General features: G+C 32.3%; 1 protein-coding gene across 6 annotated transcripts in view; it reads left to right on the top strand.

Annotated features, from left to right (window-relative positions):
- DGKB (diacylglycerol kinase beta) overlaps positions 1-15751 on the top strand; it is a 643035-nt gene that overhangs the window by 259233 nt on the left and 368051 nt on the right. For all 6 annotated transcript variants that reach the window (XM_045565381.1, XM_045565377.1, XM_045565376.1 and 3 more), the window contains 3 exons: positions 6830-6915; positions 8999-9088; positions 14825-14985. In XM_045565381.1, the coding sequence (XP_045421337.1) occupies positions 6830-6915; positions 8999-9088; positions 14825-14985 (337 nt within the window). The remainder of the gene's footprint in view (positions 1-6829; positions 6916-8998; positions 9089-14824; positions 14986-15751) is intronic.

Here is a 15751-nt window from a genome sequence, read left to right as displayed (position 1 = left end):
AGACTCACCAGGAAATTGTAAGTGCTACCAATTTTTAAGTAACTTCCAAAATTATACACATACTTCCAAAAAGAAATAAGAAATGCAGGAAGACTCTGCAACTCATTTTATGAGATAGTATAGTTTTTATAAAAAAATTACACCCAGGTGATATGAGTAATAATGACAGTAGGTCAATTGTGTTCATGGATATAGATGCAAAACTTCTAAAAAAAAATTTGGGAACCCAGATACAATTCTCTATAAAAATATTAATAGACAAGGAGCAATTTGGGTGCATGGAAGAATAATAATACAGAAATATATAAATGTATAATCTCATAATAACCAATTAAATGAGAGCAATCATATCAAATCTCAGCAAATGCTGAAAAAATTTTAGCATTTGTTTATAATAAAAATTATTACTACAGTAGGAGTAGAAGAGAACTTTATTAATCTCATGGAAGGTGTCAATGAAAGAGGAAAAAAAAAGGAAAAGAAAAAGGAAGAAAGAAAAAGAAAAATCCCTGGGAGGCCGAGATGGGAGGATTGCGTGAGCTCAGGAGGTCCAGACCAGCCTGAGCAAGAGCAAGACCCCATCTCTACTAAAAATAGAAAAATTAGCCGGGCATCGTGGTGTGCACCTGTAGTCCCAGCTACTCAGGAGGCTGAGGCAGGAGGATCCCTTGAGCCCAGGAGTTTGAGGTTGTTGTAAGCTAGACTGATGCCGTGACACTCTACTCAGGGTAACGGAGTGAGACTCTGTCTCAAAAAAAAAAAGAAAAAGAAATCCCTACAACAAATATATATCATCCTAAGTGAGCAAATTCTGCAAGTATTCCATTTAATTCAAGAATAAGATATTGATATATCAGTGTTCTCTATGAATACCCCAATTCAACAATATATTGGAATTCTGTCCAGGATAATGAAACAGGAAAAGAAATATTATAACAATTATAAGGATTGGAGATTACTAATAATAGCATTGTTATTAGCATATGACACAATTATATGCACAGAAATCCAAATGAATATATATGTAATACAAACAAAATACAGGCAATATGAAAAAAAGGAGGTATATGACTGTTTATAGAATCAATATATAAAAGTCAAATATATTTATACACACCAGCTACAAAAGCATTAATATTAGTAAACATACATTTAAAATATTTAAAATACCAACAAAAAGTATAAGACAACCAAGAATAAATCTAACAAAATATATGTAAGCCCTGTAAGCAGAAAATTAAAAACTTTATTGAAGGACATTAAAGAATATCTAAATAAATTGAATGATCCTATATTCACAAGTAAGGAAACTTAATTAACATTATACAGATATTATTTCTCCCCAAACTAATTTATGAGTTTAATGCAAATGCAATCAAAATCATGATTGGTTTTTCTTTGGTCATATTTTAATTTTTGTTTAATGTGACGAGTTAACTTTAAAGTGTTTATAGGAAAACAAAGAAAAAGATTTGTTATGCCCTATGAGATACACATTTACTAGAAAGCTATAGTAACTATAAGAGTGTGGCCCTGGTGTGGAGATGGACAAATTCAAAAATAAAATAGAATACAGAATACAAAAAAACAAAAATGCAGACATCTGTGGAAATTAGATTTATGATGGGGTTTTCATGGTAGAAAGTTGTATTCAGTAAAAGAAAATATGATAAAAAATAAAGAGAAAAATTGCTGCACTATAGCCAAAAGGAACCGAGGAAGGCAAGGACGAAGGGAGGAAAGAAGAGAGATAGGAAGACAGGGTGGGAGGGAGGGAGGCAGGGAAGAAAATAAAAGAATGCTTGCTTCACACCACAACACATTAAGAATTTGTATATCAAAAGTAAAACTGAAATTTTAAAAGAGAATATGTGTGAATTCTCTTCAGACATCTGAGTAAAGAAGCTTCTCTTACAGATGACGGTTAAGGTACTAGCTGCTTATCAAAAGATTGATAAATTTTAATAATTAAAACTAAATTCATACTTATTAAAATGAACATTAATGAAAGTAAAAGAAAAAAACTTTAGACTTGTGGAAGATACTAAAATCAAGGACAAGTAAAAAAATTGAAAATCAATAACAACAAAAGGAATAGAAAGTAGAGACAAAAACTTGAATAGGCATTTCACAAAAAGAGGAGACACATGAAATTAAAAAGTGTGACATTACAAGTGTTAGAGAAGATGGACTCAACACAGTACATTTGTTGTACATTGGTCCGATTTCTTTGGGAGACAAACTAGCATTGTTTTGGAAAGTTGCCTGCTACTGTATCTTACTCCTAACATAGTACTGTTCCCATAAGCCCTAGGAAGTATGTACAGGCATACCTCAGAGATATTGCAGGTTCAGTTCCACACTGCCATAAGAAAGCATATATGGCAATAAAGAAATTCACACAAATATTTTGGTTTCCCAGGGAATATAAAAGTTATATTTATACCATACTGTAGTCTATCGTATGCAATAGCATTATATTTTTAAAAAGTACATAAACAAAAAAAACTTCATTGCCAAAAAATGGTAAATATAATCTGAGCCTTCAGAGAATTGTAATCTTTTTATTGGTGGAGGGTCTCTCCTCAATGTTGATGGTTGTTCACTGGTCAAGGTGATAGTTGCTGATGATTGGGATAGCTATGGCAATTTCTTAAAGTAAGACAAGAGTGAAACTTGCCACATTAATTGGGTTTTCCTTTCAGGAAAGATTCCTCTGTAGCATGCAATGCAATTTGATGGTATTTGACCAACACCAGAACTTCTTTCAGTATTGGAGCCAATCTTCTCAAACCCTTCTAACTGCTTTATCAACTATGAGTATGTAATATTCTTTATTGTCATTTCAGCAATGTTAACAACATCCTTACCAGGAGTATACTCCATCTCAAGAAACTACTTTCTTTGCTCATCCCTAAGAAGCAACTCCTCTTCAACTGTTCAAATTTAATCATGAGATTGTGGCAATTCAACCATAGCTTCTGGCTCCCCTTTTAATTCTAGCTCTCTTACTAAATTCTACCATATCTGCAGGGACTTCCTCCACTGAAGTCTTGAACCCCTCAAAGTCATCCATGAGGGTTGGAATCAACTTCTTTCAATTTCCTGTTAATATTGATATTTTGACCTCCTCCCATGAATCATGAATGTTCTTAATGGCACCTAAAATGGTGAATCCTTTTCAGAATGTTCTCAATTTACTTTGCTCAGATCCACCAAAGGAATCACTGTCTCTGGAAACTATAGCCATACAAAATGTATTTCTTAAATAAGACTTGAAAGTCAAAATTACTCCTTGATCCATGGGCTGCAGAATGGACGTTGTGTTAGCAGGCATGAGAACAATATTAATCTCCATGTACAGCTCCATCAGAGCTCTTGGGTTACTAGATGGTTTTTCAGGGAACAGTAATATTTGAAAAGTAGTCATTTTTACTGAGTAGTAGGTGTCAACAGTGGGCTTAAAATATTCAGTAAACCATGTGATAAACAGATGAGTCGTCATTCAGGCTTTGTTGGTCCATTTAAAGAGCATGGACAGACCATGATTCTTAAGGTCCCTAAGCTTTTCAGACTGGTAAATAGACATTGATTTCAACTTAAAGTCACCAGCTACATTAGCCTCTAACAAGAGAGTCAGCCTGTCCTTTGAAGCTTTTAATCCAGGCACTGACTTTTCTCTACTGTCAAAGTCCTAGCTGGCATCTTCTTCCAATAGAAGGCTATTTTATCTGCATTGAAAATCTCTTGTTTAGTGTAACCTACTTTCATCAACGATCTTAGCTAGTTCTTCTGGATAATCAGGTGCAGCTTCTACATTAGCACTTGCTTCTTCATCTTGCACTTTCATGTTCTGGAGATGGCTTCTTTCTTGAACCCTCGTGAACCAACCTCTGCTAGCTTTAAACTTTCTTCTGTAGCTTCTTCACCTCTCTCAGACTTCATAGAATTGAATAGAGTTAGGATCCTGCTCTAGACGTTGGCTTAAAGGAATGTTGTGGCTGGTCTGATCTTCTGTCTAGACTCCTAAAACTTTATCCTTATCAGCAATAAGGATGTTTCACCTTCTTAGCATTTGTGTGTTCACTGGAGTAGTACTTTTCATTTCCTGCAAGAACTTTGGTTGTTTGGTGTGAGAGGCCTAGCTTTGGGCCTATCTTGACTTTTGACATGCCTTCTTTAGTAAGCTTGATCATTTCTAGCTTTTGATTAAAAGTGAGAGACATGAGACTCTTCCCTTCACTTGAATACTTAGAGGCCATTATAGGGTTATTAATTTGCCTAATTTCAAAATTTTTGTGTCTTAGGGACTAGGGAGCCATGAGAATTGGGAAAGAGATGGGAACGTCTGGTAGGTGGAGTGGTCAGAGTACACATGGCATTATCTATTAAGTTCTCTCTCTTACATGAATGTGGTTTGTGGTACTCCAAAATGATTACAATAGTAACATCAAAGATCACTGATGATAGATCACCATAACAGATATAATATTTAATGAAAAATCTTGGAAATATTATGAGATTTTCCAAAATGTGACACAAAGACATGGAGTGAACACATGCTGTTGGGAAAATGGCACTGATAAACTTGCTCAAAGTGGTGTTGCCAGAAACCTTCAATTTGTAAAACATGCAGTATCTGCTAAACTCGATAAAATGAAGTGCAATAAAATGAAGTATGCCTATACAAGAATTCATTTTTGATGAGAATATAAAACAAACTAGTTCAAATGCCCATTGATATAGATTTAAAAAGGCATATTCACATAAGTGGTATTTAACACAACAGTACAAATAAAAAAAATTCTTCAGCTATACATGGAAAAAACTTCATCTGCAACATGGATGCATCTTACTAACAATGAATGCTAACTGGAAAAAGCAGAAAGCCATATGTTGATTATGGTATACACATAATAACCCAGTATTCATAACAGTGCTCACCTTTGTTAATTAGGAAGAGGAGTGCTATAAGGAAAGAGTATAGAGGTATATGTAAGTTACTGGAAATGTTTTTCTGGAATGGGCAATTGGTACATTGGTCTGTATTATATTATACATAATGTAGGCAAACCAACTGGTAATAGACTGGAAGAAAATACTTTTGACATGTCTAACAAATGGTAAATATCCACATTATAATAAGGAAATGCATGAAAGCTTCATGTTTTAAATATCCATGAATATTATTATCAGAGGGTGGGTTTTAATAATTTTTATATATTGTCTATTACATTTACACACTTTTGGTGTCACTTTGATGAAACTCTTTTTAAGTAATGCAAATTTAAATGCAAATATCACAGGTAATATGCAAAGAGTTTATAAGAGAATATTTAAAGACAACTCAGTAGAAAAGAGGGGCAGGGTTTTAAGATGCTGTTTACAGAAGAAGTCATACCTCTCCAGGAAACCTACAAAAATATTCTCAATTCACTAGTAAACAGGGAAGTGTGATTTTACAAAATAACAAGAAGTTGTTTTTCACTCATTATTAAAGAAATACCATAAAGTTATTTATATGTAGTGTTTTGGGGTTGAAAGGAAATGGACACTTACATGTTCTACAGTGGGAGTGACTCAGAGGGATGTGATGATGTAATAGAACATTTTCCTCTAGAGTAGCCTTCAAAAGCACATTGCACATGTTTACATAAATACACCCAAGTAATGTTAACTATATACTTTTTTTTCTAATAGTGAAACACCAGAAATAATTTAAAGCCCATGAAAAGAAATCATTTATTTAAACTGGTATAATACTACATGCATTTATTATAAATCATGATGCGGCACTTAAAAATCATGATCTGACAAGATGCAACACATAACTGTTATGTGCTGATACAGAAAGATCTCTTAGACATATTTGAAGTAAAAAAGCACACAAGTTAATGAATAGTTTGAATAGCACAATCTTATGTGTGTTAAAAAATGTATGTAATAAAGATTCATATATGCCCATTCATATTTACAATATATAGAAAAATTACTTGGATGATTGCATATTATATTACTACCAGTGGTTATCTCTGGGGTAAAGGAAGGGAAGAAGCACATTCCAAAGTTTCTGTCCTGTTTGAATTCTTTTATTGCAATAAAATAGGCATGTATGACTGCCTATATGTGACTTACTTTTCCCAAGGTAGGTTGTTGCATTAATAAGCACGCTGCATGCAGTATCAGCAGAAGCAGTGGGTATTTATGACAGCTGACCCAGCAATTAGGCTTGAGTGTTCCTGGGTGGAAAACACTGTCAACCAGGTCAAAATGCAAGGTGAAGCCTGACTCCTATTTGCAGACTCTAAGTCAAAAGAAAAGACTAAAACAGTTGGCTAGAACCCCAGATACAGCCTGACCAATTTCTCCCAGTAATGGATAAAGTAAAAAATTGTTAAAGACATATTTACTGATGCAAGAGGAACATTTGTATGATTATTCAAAGGATAATTTTTGATTGACAACACTTATTAAATGAAATAATGTAGTATGGTTCATTCTGGATTATGTGAACTGCAGATTATATCTGGGAGAATATCTTAAATTTATTTTAATGTATTTACTTTTTTAAATTTTACAGTTTATAAAATAAAAATTAAAATATATATTATAGAATCTAGAATATATAATTACAAAATATTTTTAAATTATAGACTCTGGAATATATAATTATAAACTATGCTTAAATGATCTATGAAATATAATTGAGATATTTTACATTTTCATGAAATAAAACTATATTTTATTTGATAAAATGCTAAGGAGACAAAACTGAAAATGTTTTCATTTTAAAATATTAATCATGCATCATAACATGCTTATTTTTCAGGTTAAACTTTTTCCGAGATGTTCCTGACTTCAGAGTGTTAGCTTGTGGTGGAGATGGAACCGTGGGCTGGATTTTGGATTGCATAGGTAATGCAAACACATGTTTAATGTGGCTGGGATGAGAGTGATTACATTAAATTGTGTTTTATCTATCTATAAATTTATTGCTACCGTTAATATCTTTAGAGGTGGCAATGTAGTTGGACATCTGGCAGGTGCATACTATTTACTGGTTTTATTTATTCTTCCAAAGTTCAAAATTTTAATAGACATAATAGTTTAAAAGTTTCTAGAAATTCTATCTAATCCATTTCTCATAGTATTTACTAAATCTTCAGCATCGTTTTCAAATCAGGCTCTAGGATATCTGGCATTTGCCCCAGTCAGGGAGCCAAAGGGGTCTTAGCATTTGTGATAAAATTCTGCCACACAGATATGCTTAGTTTATTTAAACATGGAGTCTCAAAACCATACCCTCTGTGTGCATTCATATCATCATCAATCAGTACCGTCATCATTGCTAATTTTTATTTATCATATTCTATTTGATAATCTTGTGCTTTCTGCCTAAATTATCATGTTTATTCCTTGCAACTCTGTGAAATAGATAGTGTTAATAATCCAAGTTTAAAGATAGGGAAAGTAAGACTTGGAGAAGTTAAATAACTAGAACAAAGTCTTCTTACTGTGAACTGACAGAGCTTGGATTAGAACCCACACTTTAATCTTATTCTATATTGCCTCTCTAGTTAAATTTAAAGAGCTTTTTATAAGCAAACAAAACAGATACATGATTGAGGATAAAAGATATTATGCAGCACTAGAAAAACTTGATAAATTCACAAAAACTACTGATTACTGGTTAGAAGAACAGATCGTATATTGGCCTTTATGAAGAGATAAATCCAAAACAAGTATTTACTTTTTTAGGTCTCATTTCAGTTACTGCATTGACCAATTTTTTGTTAAAAACAGGCCCTTTCACAAAAGGAATTGGTTCAAAATAAGTTTTGCTTTTTCTATATACATTGAAACAAACTTCTGTTTAGGTAATATAGATGAGAATATTCTATATTTTTATACACTGGAAAATATTTAAATTAAAAATGAATATATGTTGTCAGCCACACTTTTGAAAAGGATCTAACAACTTTAATCTACTAATATTTAATAAAAAAGAAATAGTGAATATTCTAATCTTGGCCTTCCAATAAAAGATGTAAACAGTATTTATATGCTCTATCTAAGAAGAAAACCACAATTAAGAATTGCAGAAGTCAATGAGTTACTTGAAAAATGTCTGAGGACTTGTGAGGACTTTAGAGTGAAAACAGTAGGAATTTTTAGATTGTTTTAGCTTTCAAAATCTAAATATTGGCTGTTTAATTGTGCATATCACTAAATTATCTAGCCACTCAAGCTTTACACAGACACACACTGACTCTGAGTGGCTGAGGAGGGAGGAAAAAATTTCAAGAAAAGAAAGTGATATATGTTTGTGAGATTAATTCAAGGCATATGATGATTCAAACAAAAGCATATGGAATGTCAGCAGCAGAGATCTTTACTGCTCTGAACCCAAACAAAGCACTATGTGATGTAAAGATTAATCTCATAGAAAACCTGCTGATCTCGGTGTAATCCAGCTGTTAACGTTGTGTTCCATTTGCTCTGACACAAAGCAGCACCATGGGTGGGAACAATTCAAGGACATTGTTAGCAATTTATTCACTTTTACATTCAAATTTTCTCAAAGATTTCATTCCTTCAAGTAAAATGTACCTAGAGTTGATGTTGCAAAAGGACTTTATACAGGAACCTACCCATCTACCCTGTGTGTTCCTATGCTGCATATACCTGCATCCTTGAGGATTGGAGATAACTAAAACATACCATAATCTTTATCTGAGTTAATATATTTAGAAAGCTTTCCTCTTGCATCAATTTTGAAAATCCCTGTCATTTTGTGAATAATATAGTATTTGTGTTTTATCAATTGCTACAAATGCATACAAATTAACCATAGTTCATAATTGTATGTAAAATAAATTTTGTTTTGTTTATAAGCACCTAGGAGAATTCCTTCATTTAATGTCAGGATGTCTTTTTATTTAGTGTTGTTTTATCTGAGTTCAAAATTTTATTTTGTTTTAATTTTTTGATTCTGCAGAAAAGGCCAATGTAGGCAAGCATCCTCCAGTCGCAATTCTGCCTCTTGGGACCGGCAATGATCTAGCAAGATGCCTGCGATGGGGAGGAGGTAAAACAGCTGCAACAATAAAAGCAGAAATACAGTACACAACCACCACTCCCAAAAACACAGCCATGTATTTCTTTACTGGGTGACAACTACCATATGATTTTAGCAAATGTAGTTGATATCATATATATAATTTTGAACTATAGTCAAATAGTAGACAAAGAGACTGTGGGTGTTGGACTTTAATCTCATACTAATAATAGACTTGAACTTGGGAAAGACAAGTTTCCAACCCTCTCTGGTTTTGGTTTTCTTGCTTAGAAAATGAGTAAACATGGATGAGCTCTAAGGTAGTGTTCAGATTTTTAATTTATGAGCTGTGTGGTAAAATCACAAACAGGAAAAAAATGAAATACTTAATTTTTGATACCCACTCCATGCTAGCCAGTGTGTTTTGCACTTAGCATTCAGAAGTGAGAACAGAAAACAAAAGGACCTTAAATTCTAGTAGCACATAAAGCAAACTGTGAGACTCTCTACTAACAAGTAAACAGAGGACCAGTTTAAGGAAAAGCCTCACTGAGGACATGACATAGAGGAGAAACCTAGTGGCTGGATCATGACACAGCCATATAAAACTAGTGGTGAACTTCATGGGCAGAGGCAGAGGGAACATCAAGTTCAAAGGCCCAGAGGTGGCAAGATGCTTGACATATTGAAGAAACTGAAAATGGAATAATGTGGATGGACCAAGGCAAGTAAAGGGAGAATATTTCAAGATGAGTTCTTAAAATATTCTGAAGAGTCACTAATATACTATAATAGGCTGTAGTTATCTGAAGGTCACTGAATACCACAAATTTTGGTAAAGAAGCATAAATTGAATGCTAAATATTTTTAGCATCTAAACTCATTTAGAGAAGTTTGGAAAGTGTCTACTTAGCGTGAATCGGAGCCTTTGGGGAGCTTGTTAAAAATATAGTGGCCTGACCCCACCCAAAATATGCTGAATGGAAATCTCTGGAGGTTGTACCTGAGCAGATGATTTTCTTTTTAAACAAACTCCCTAAGTGTCTCTGATTTACAATAAAGTTGGAAAACAATTCCATAAATATCTGTCCAACTAGCTCTAAGCTGTGTACATGCTGGGCAAACAGCATTGGAGACTAAGTCAAAAACTTAGTATATAATCTATTCAGGATGATCAACTTTAATAAGAGCATTTTCGTGGGTTGAGCTAAATCTCATGGAATCTAAAGAAATAAAGATATAACCATTGCTTATAAGATGCTTATATTTGCCAGTGTTCATACATGTGCCTTGATTAAAAACAAGAGAAATATATGTGCCCTCTTGTTACACTCTTCTGGAACATATATTTTATATATGAAAATTAATAATTGTATTTTTTGCTTCTAAATTAGCAAATGGCTAGCATCTCAAATATGATCAAGAAGTCTATTTTTGGCATATGCTAATGATTCTTGCAAAACCATGTAAAAGATACTGTCCATGGACAAAGGCAAGGCCTCTAGCATATGTACATTATTAATCAGTGATGAATTCTCTGTCAATGTCAGTATGTATCGGCATTGTTCTAGGTGCTAAATAGAGAGTAAAGAAATAAATCTATGTCTTCCACCCTTTTGGAGATTACATTTAGTATATATTTATTATATGTATATACTATATAATATATATTATATAGTGTATATATAATGTATATATACATTTAGTATATGTATTTTTTTCATTTAGTATATAGACTGCAAATCAACAAACTGTACCATATATAATTATAAAATGAGATCAGAGATACAGAAAAATGAATACTAGAGAGGAACTGTTTAGCTAGATGGTCAAGAAGGCCTCTATGAGGAGGTAACATGTAAGCTGGACCTAAAATATGAGAAGCAGGGAGAAATAGCATCCTGTGTCGCAAGGACTGAAGGAAGGCAGGCTGGTGAGATTGCCAAACTGCAGTGGAGTAACAGGCAGTTAGAGATGGTGATTACTGTGAGTCTGGAAAAATAATCGGGAGCCAGATAATGCAGGGATTTGTTTCTCATGGTAAAAATTTTATTTGGTTGATTTTAAGGTGCAAAGTGAAGGTTTCAAAGAGTTTCAGAAGCAGAGTGACCCAATGACATGTTTTCAAAAATAGATTAATTGGAGGAGGAAAATAAACTGGCCAGAAAATGTGACAACATGGAGAACTATAGTTTTCCAAATGAAGACATCTATTATAGTTGTCCTAATGAGACAATAAAATGACTGGACTAGGGTTTTAGTGATGAAAATGAGGCAAGTAGACATGTGAGGGGTACATTTTGGGGTTTAGGCTAATCAAACTTGCCAGTGGATTGGATATGAGATTTGGGGAAAGCAAGGTGTCAAGATGCCCAAGTTGAACAATTAGGGAAATGGAGAAGCCATTTGTTAGACCCTGTTAATAGAGAAACTTGCTTTAGAGTAGGATTATTTCTTGCAAGATATGTAACTTTGAGCAAGTTGCTTAAGAATTGTGCTGTTTAGATTCCTTATGAGAATTTGAGGGAAATAATGATGCCTACCTTGTAGGTTCTTATGTTAAACTATTAAATTGCTTTGAACAGTGTTTGTGCTGAGTATTTATGTAGTCATAATAGTTATTACTATGTGTAATATTTGTAAAAGAAAGTACTTTATTCAACCAATAATCCCTTGCTTCACTTAGGGCAGGAAAATATATTGACTTGAAGTCTCTTTTTTTACAAGAATATATTTCCATATTTTGGAAAAAGTAGCACTGTAAGAACGTAGGAAGTCCTAGGGCATTTGAAAAATGCTTAATTAGCATCTGTTTACAATTTTCTGGCAATAATTAGTCTCTCTAACAAAAATTTGAAGAATATTGCAAGCAAAATTTTGTTTGTGTAGGGTAAGGAGCTAAGTGACAGAGTTTTAAATGGAGCACACTCTTACACATACTTGTGGTTGCTTTTCTTCACGTGATTTTCATTTGTAAAAATTTCTGTGACTTTTTAAATGCATTCAGTTATTATGATAATATATTCTTTAAGAAAAATATTAATTATGTTTTCATTGTGTTTCTTAGCCTGAGTGTTTATAGGCTTTAAATTAAAATAATGAAAATAAAGTGGCATCATTCTTTTGTGTAAATAAGCTTTTGCTTGAATATTTAGTGGATTTGATTTGTCTTTTTTAAAAATATGATCCTCTTGAGTTTAGAAATACTATTTATAGTTATGTACCATTATTTAACATGCTTGTACACAGATAAAATACAAAGAAATAGGGAATAGATATTTGTTAAATGGAGGATTACAGTTTGGAGTTCGTCTGTGTGAATTGCTTCTAAACTGCAGATGTTCTGATTCTCAAAATACATTTATTTATTGACTCTTTTCATTTTTATTTGGCTGGAAGACTGATTAAAACCAGCCTTTTTCATATTTAGCCATAAAAATCCCTGAAAACATCCAGAGGTAAAGATTTTAAGCTGAGTGACCCTACTACAATCTAGCTGTGGTAATTAAATTTCACTGAATTCATTTCTATCATGTTCTCTCTTGGTTAATTGCTGTTCCTACATTTTTCTAGTGTTACGTTGAACAATGCTGATATTAATCTGAGACATGGCTGAAAACAAACTCAACATTTGATTTAAAGCATTATAATTTGCTCATATTTCTGATGAGTAAGTTTATACCAGTTCTGTCTCTAATGTATCCAGCCGCTGCTAATATATTTTTCATATAATGTGACTGGATACTTTCTGAACAGCCCTCATATATATATGTGTGTGTATAGTACACACACACACACACACACACACTTCCATACTATATTATATTAATTCGTTTATGGCTGAAAACAATCATGTTTATTCTGAAACAAAAGAAGAATTTGGAAAATAGGTGAATATACTTAACTATATTTTATTTAATTCAGTAGTGAAAAAATATATATTAATAAAATTTATTTGGGAAGCTAGTAACAGTTCTTAAAAGAAATAAAAATATAAGAAGAAATTAAACATTAAGAATGAGGTAGAACTATTAAGAAACATCTGAAATATAAATATAATTATAAATATGAATTATGCAGTTTAAACTATTCATTGTTTTGCCACTGAGTAGATTTATAGCTATATTATTAATATTCAAATTAAAAAATAAATTATGCTATAAAATATATATCCTTTAAAATAATATTTGATACTTTCAATGTTTATATTAATATAATCATTTTATTGTACTCTGTTGTATATATTAAATAGCACATAATTATTTTTTAAACCTATATAAGATAAGAAGTGAGGATGGACTCCAAAAAGAGTGTTTCTAGTTTCTGGTGGCCTTTACTTTCTAGCAGTTAATTGAAAAAAATATACCTTTAATGTAATTTATTCTTCCTTAGGGAATGTTGGCATATAAGAGTGCCCATTCTTTTTTTTTTTAACCCAGTGAGTTTATCTGATGATATGGATGCTAACACCTCTAATGAGGACTCATAGGCTCTGGCATTTCCTTGTTCATCAAATAAATTATTAAGTTACGGGCCAAAAGTTGGACACAGAGAAAAAAGAAAACAACTCTGAAAATATTGTTCTAACTCAAAATATCATTTTAGTTATATGTATGTTTGTACATGTGTGCATATGTATTTGAAGAGAGCTATTATTTAACTTAGTACAATATTTCAAATACCGATGTTATCATAGTAGTATTATATTGTTGAGAACTTTCTATTCTCTCTGTTTTAGGCCTCATGTATTAAGAGCTTTTATGCATCATTTCACTTAAAATCCTCACAAAAAATCTAAGGATTTACAGGGAAGGAAACTAATGTTGGGGGAGGTTAAGAAACAAAAACAGTAACGTAGCCAAGGTTAGGCTGCAGTCATAACTATAATATATACTTACAGATAAATTATAGAGAAAATGTAATATTAGCAATAACTTTATTTTCAGAACATGTTGACCACCTATAGTTGATTCGTTAAAAAATGGGTTTGTTGAGCATTTACTCTAGGGCAGACCTGGTAGGAGGAACTGGTAGTGAGAAAAGCACAAACTATAAGGCAGTGTACTAGTTCTAAGGCAAAGCTAGTTTTGAGAACTATATGCTGTGGGACTTTGTAAGAGGGGCATCTGGTCCATTATTTTGGAAGGGTGGCTTGCAAAAAGAAGTGTTTGTGTTAGAAAATTTAAAACCATGCTGAGGAAAGAGATGCAAGCCAGCCAAAGAGAAAAAGGGCACTATTAGTAGATACAATAAAAAATAAAATGAAACAAATTTAAAAAGTATAAGACCTTTTACTTAAATTAAAAGTTGTTCTCTATCACTAGAGGGGAAAGAGTGAGGATAAAGGAATTATAGAAAGGGAGACTAAAATGACATGCAGGTTTTAACTTCAACTGGGTGGCTTTCTGAGATAGGATGCACAGGAGGGAGATCTCGAAGCAGATAATTAATTCCATTTTGAATATATTGATACAAAGTTTTATGGGGGTATGCAGTAGAAATGTTCATTTGACAGTTGGATATACTGAGAATTTTCACCAGAAGAGAGAAATATAAGATACACTGAAAATTAAAGTTAAGAATTAAATCTTGATATGAATACAATAAGATTATAGTTAATTCTTCATTTGGTTTTAGAATTTGCTTTAAAGACATTATTTACTTTTAGAATAATGTATGTGCATAAATATACTCAAACATATGTAAATACAGCTTTTGTTATTTGGATAGATTTATTTTCTCAAGGTAATTTTTTTTTCCCATTAGGTTATGAAGGTGAGAATCTGATGAAAATCCTAAAAGACATTGAAAACAGCACAGAAATAATGTTGGACAGGTGGAAATTTGAAGTCATACCTAATGACAAAGATGAGAAGGGAGACCCAGTGCCTTACAGTATCATCAATAATTACTTTTCCATTGGCGTGGTAAGATTTTTAACTAAATTTTCTCTTTTTTTTACCTGTCCTGGGTAATCACAGTATAAAAGCTCTTACACAATGAAAATTTACTGATTATAAATAATTTATTTTATTTTTATGTCAGCAAAACATCTCTTCCAATAGGTAATAATAAAGCTTATGAATTTATTTAAAGTCAGAGTATCAGCAATTGATAAATTTTTCATGTGTTAAACAAAGGAAAGAAACTATATTCTTTGTAATTGGTTTGAACATTTTTGTTACTAAAACGAAGCTTACAATGGTTTTAAGATACTTTCAACTTTTAGAGTAAACACAAAAGCTCTATATTAGGAAAAATGTGAAAAAATTGCATCAAATTTTATCCTACTTTGAGATCCATGTTTATTATAACCTACTAAAAGTCTACGATAAGTCTATTAAAAAGGCTGCTACTATTCTCAAGTGGTTACTAAGTTATGATGCTTACTTTTTACTTTACTTTATTTCTTTTAGAATCTTATACTGAAAGTAAAATATCATTTGTTAGTGGAGTTGTTGATATTTTAATCCTTAAGAAATTAATAATTTATCAGTGGTTATATATGTATTCAGACAATTATGAAGCCTAAAATATATTATCATAGCATTCCACTCCATTTAATATATGTCACTCAAAGCAAATTTTGTCATGTCATATCTCTCTCACGTGCACGTGCACACACTAGTAGACTATTAAAGACTAGTAGAGAATAGAAAGCACTGGTTGAGTCCATGAACTAAAGAGTCAAAC

The sequence above is a fragment of the Lemur catta genome, chromosome 11, assembly GCF_020740605.2.
Source record: "Lemur catta isolate mLemCat1 chromosome 11, mLemCat1.pri, whole genome shotgun sequence".
Classification (NCBI taxonomy): Eukaryota; Metazoa; Chordata; class Mammalia; order Primates; family Lemuridae; genus Lemur; species Lemur catta.
This window is presented reverse-complemented; position numbering and strand designations above follow the sequence as displayed.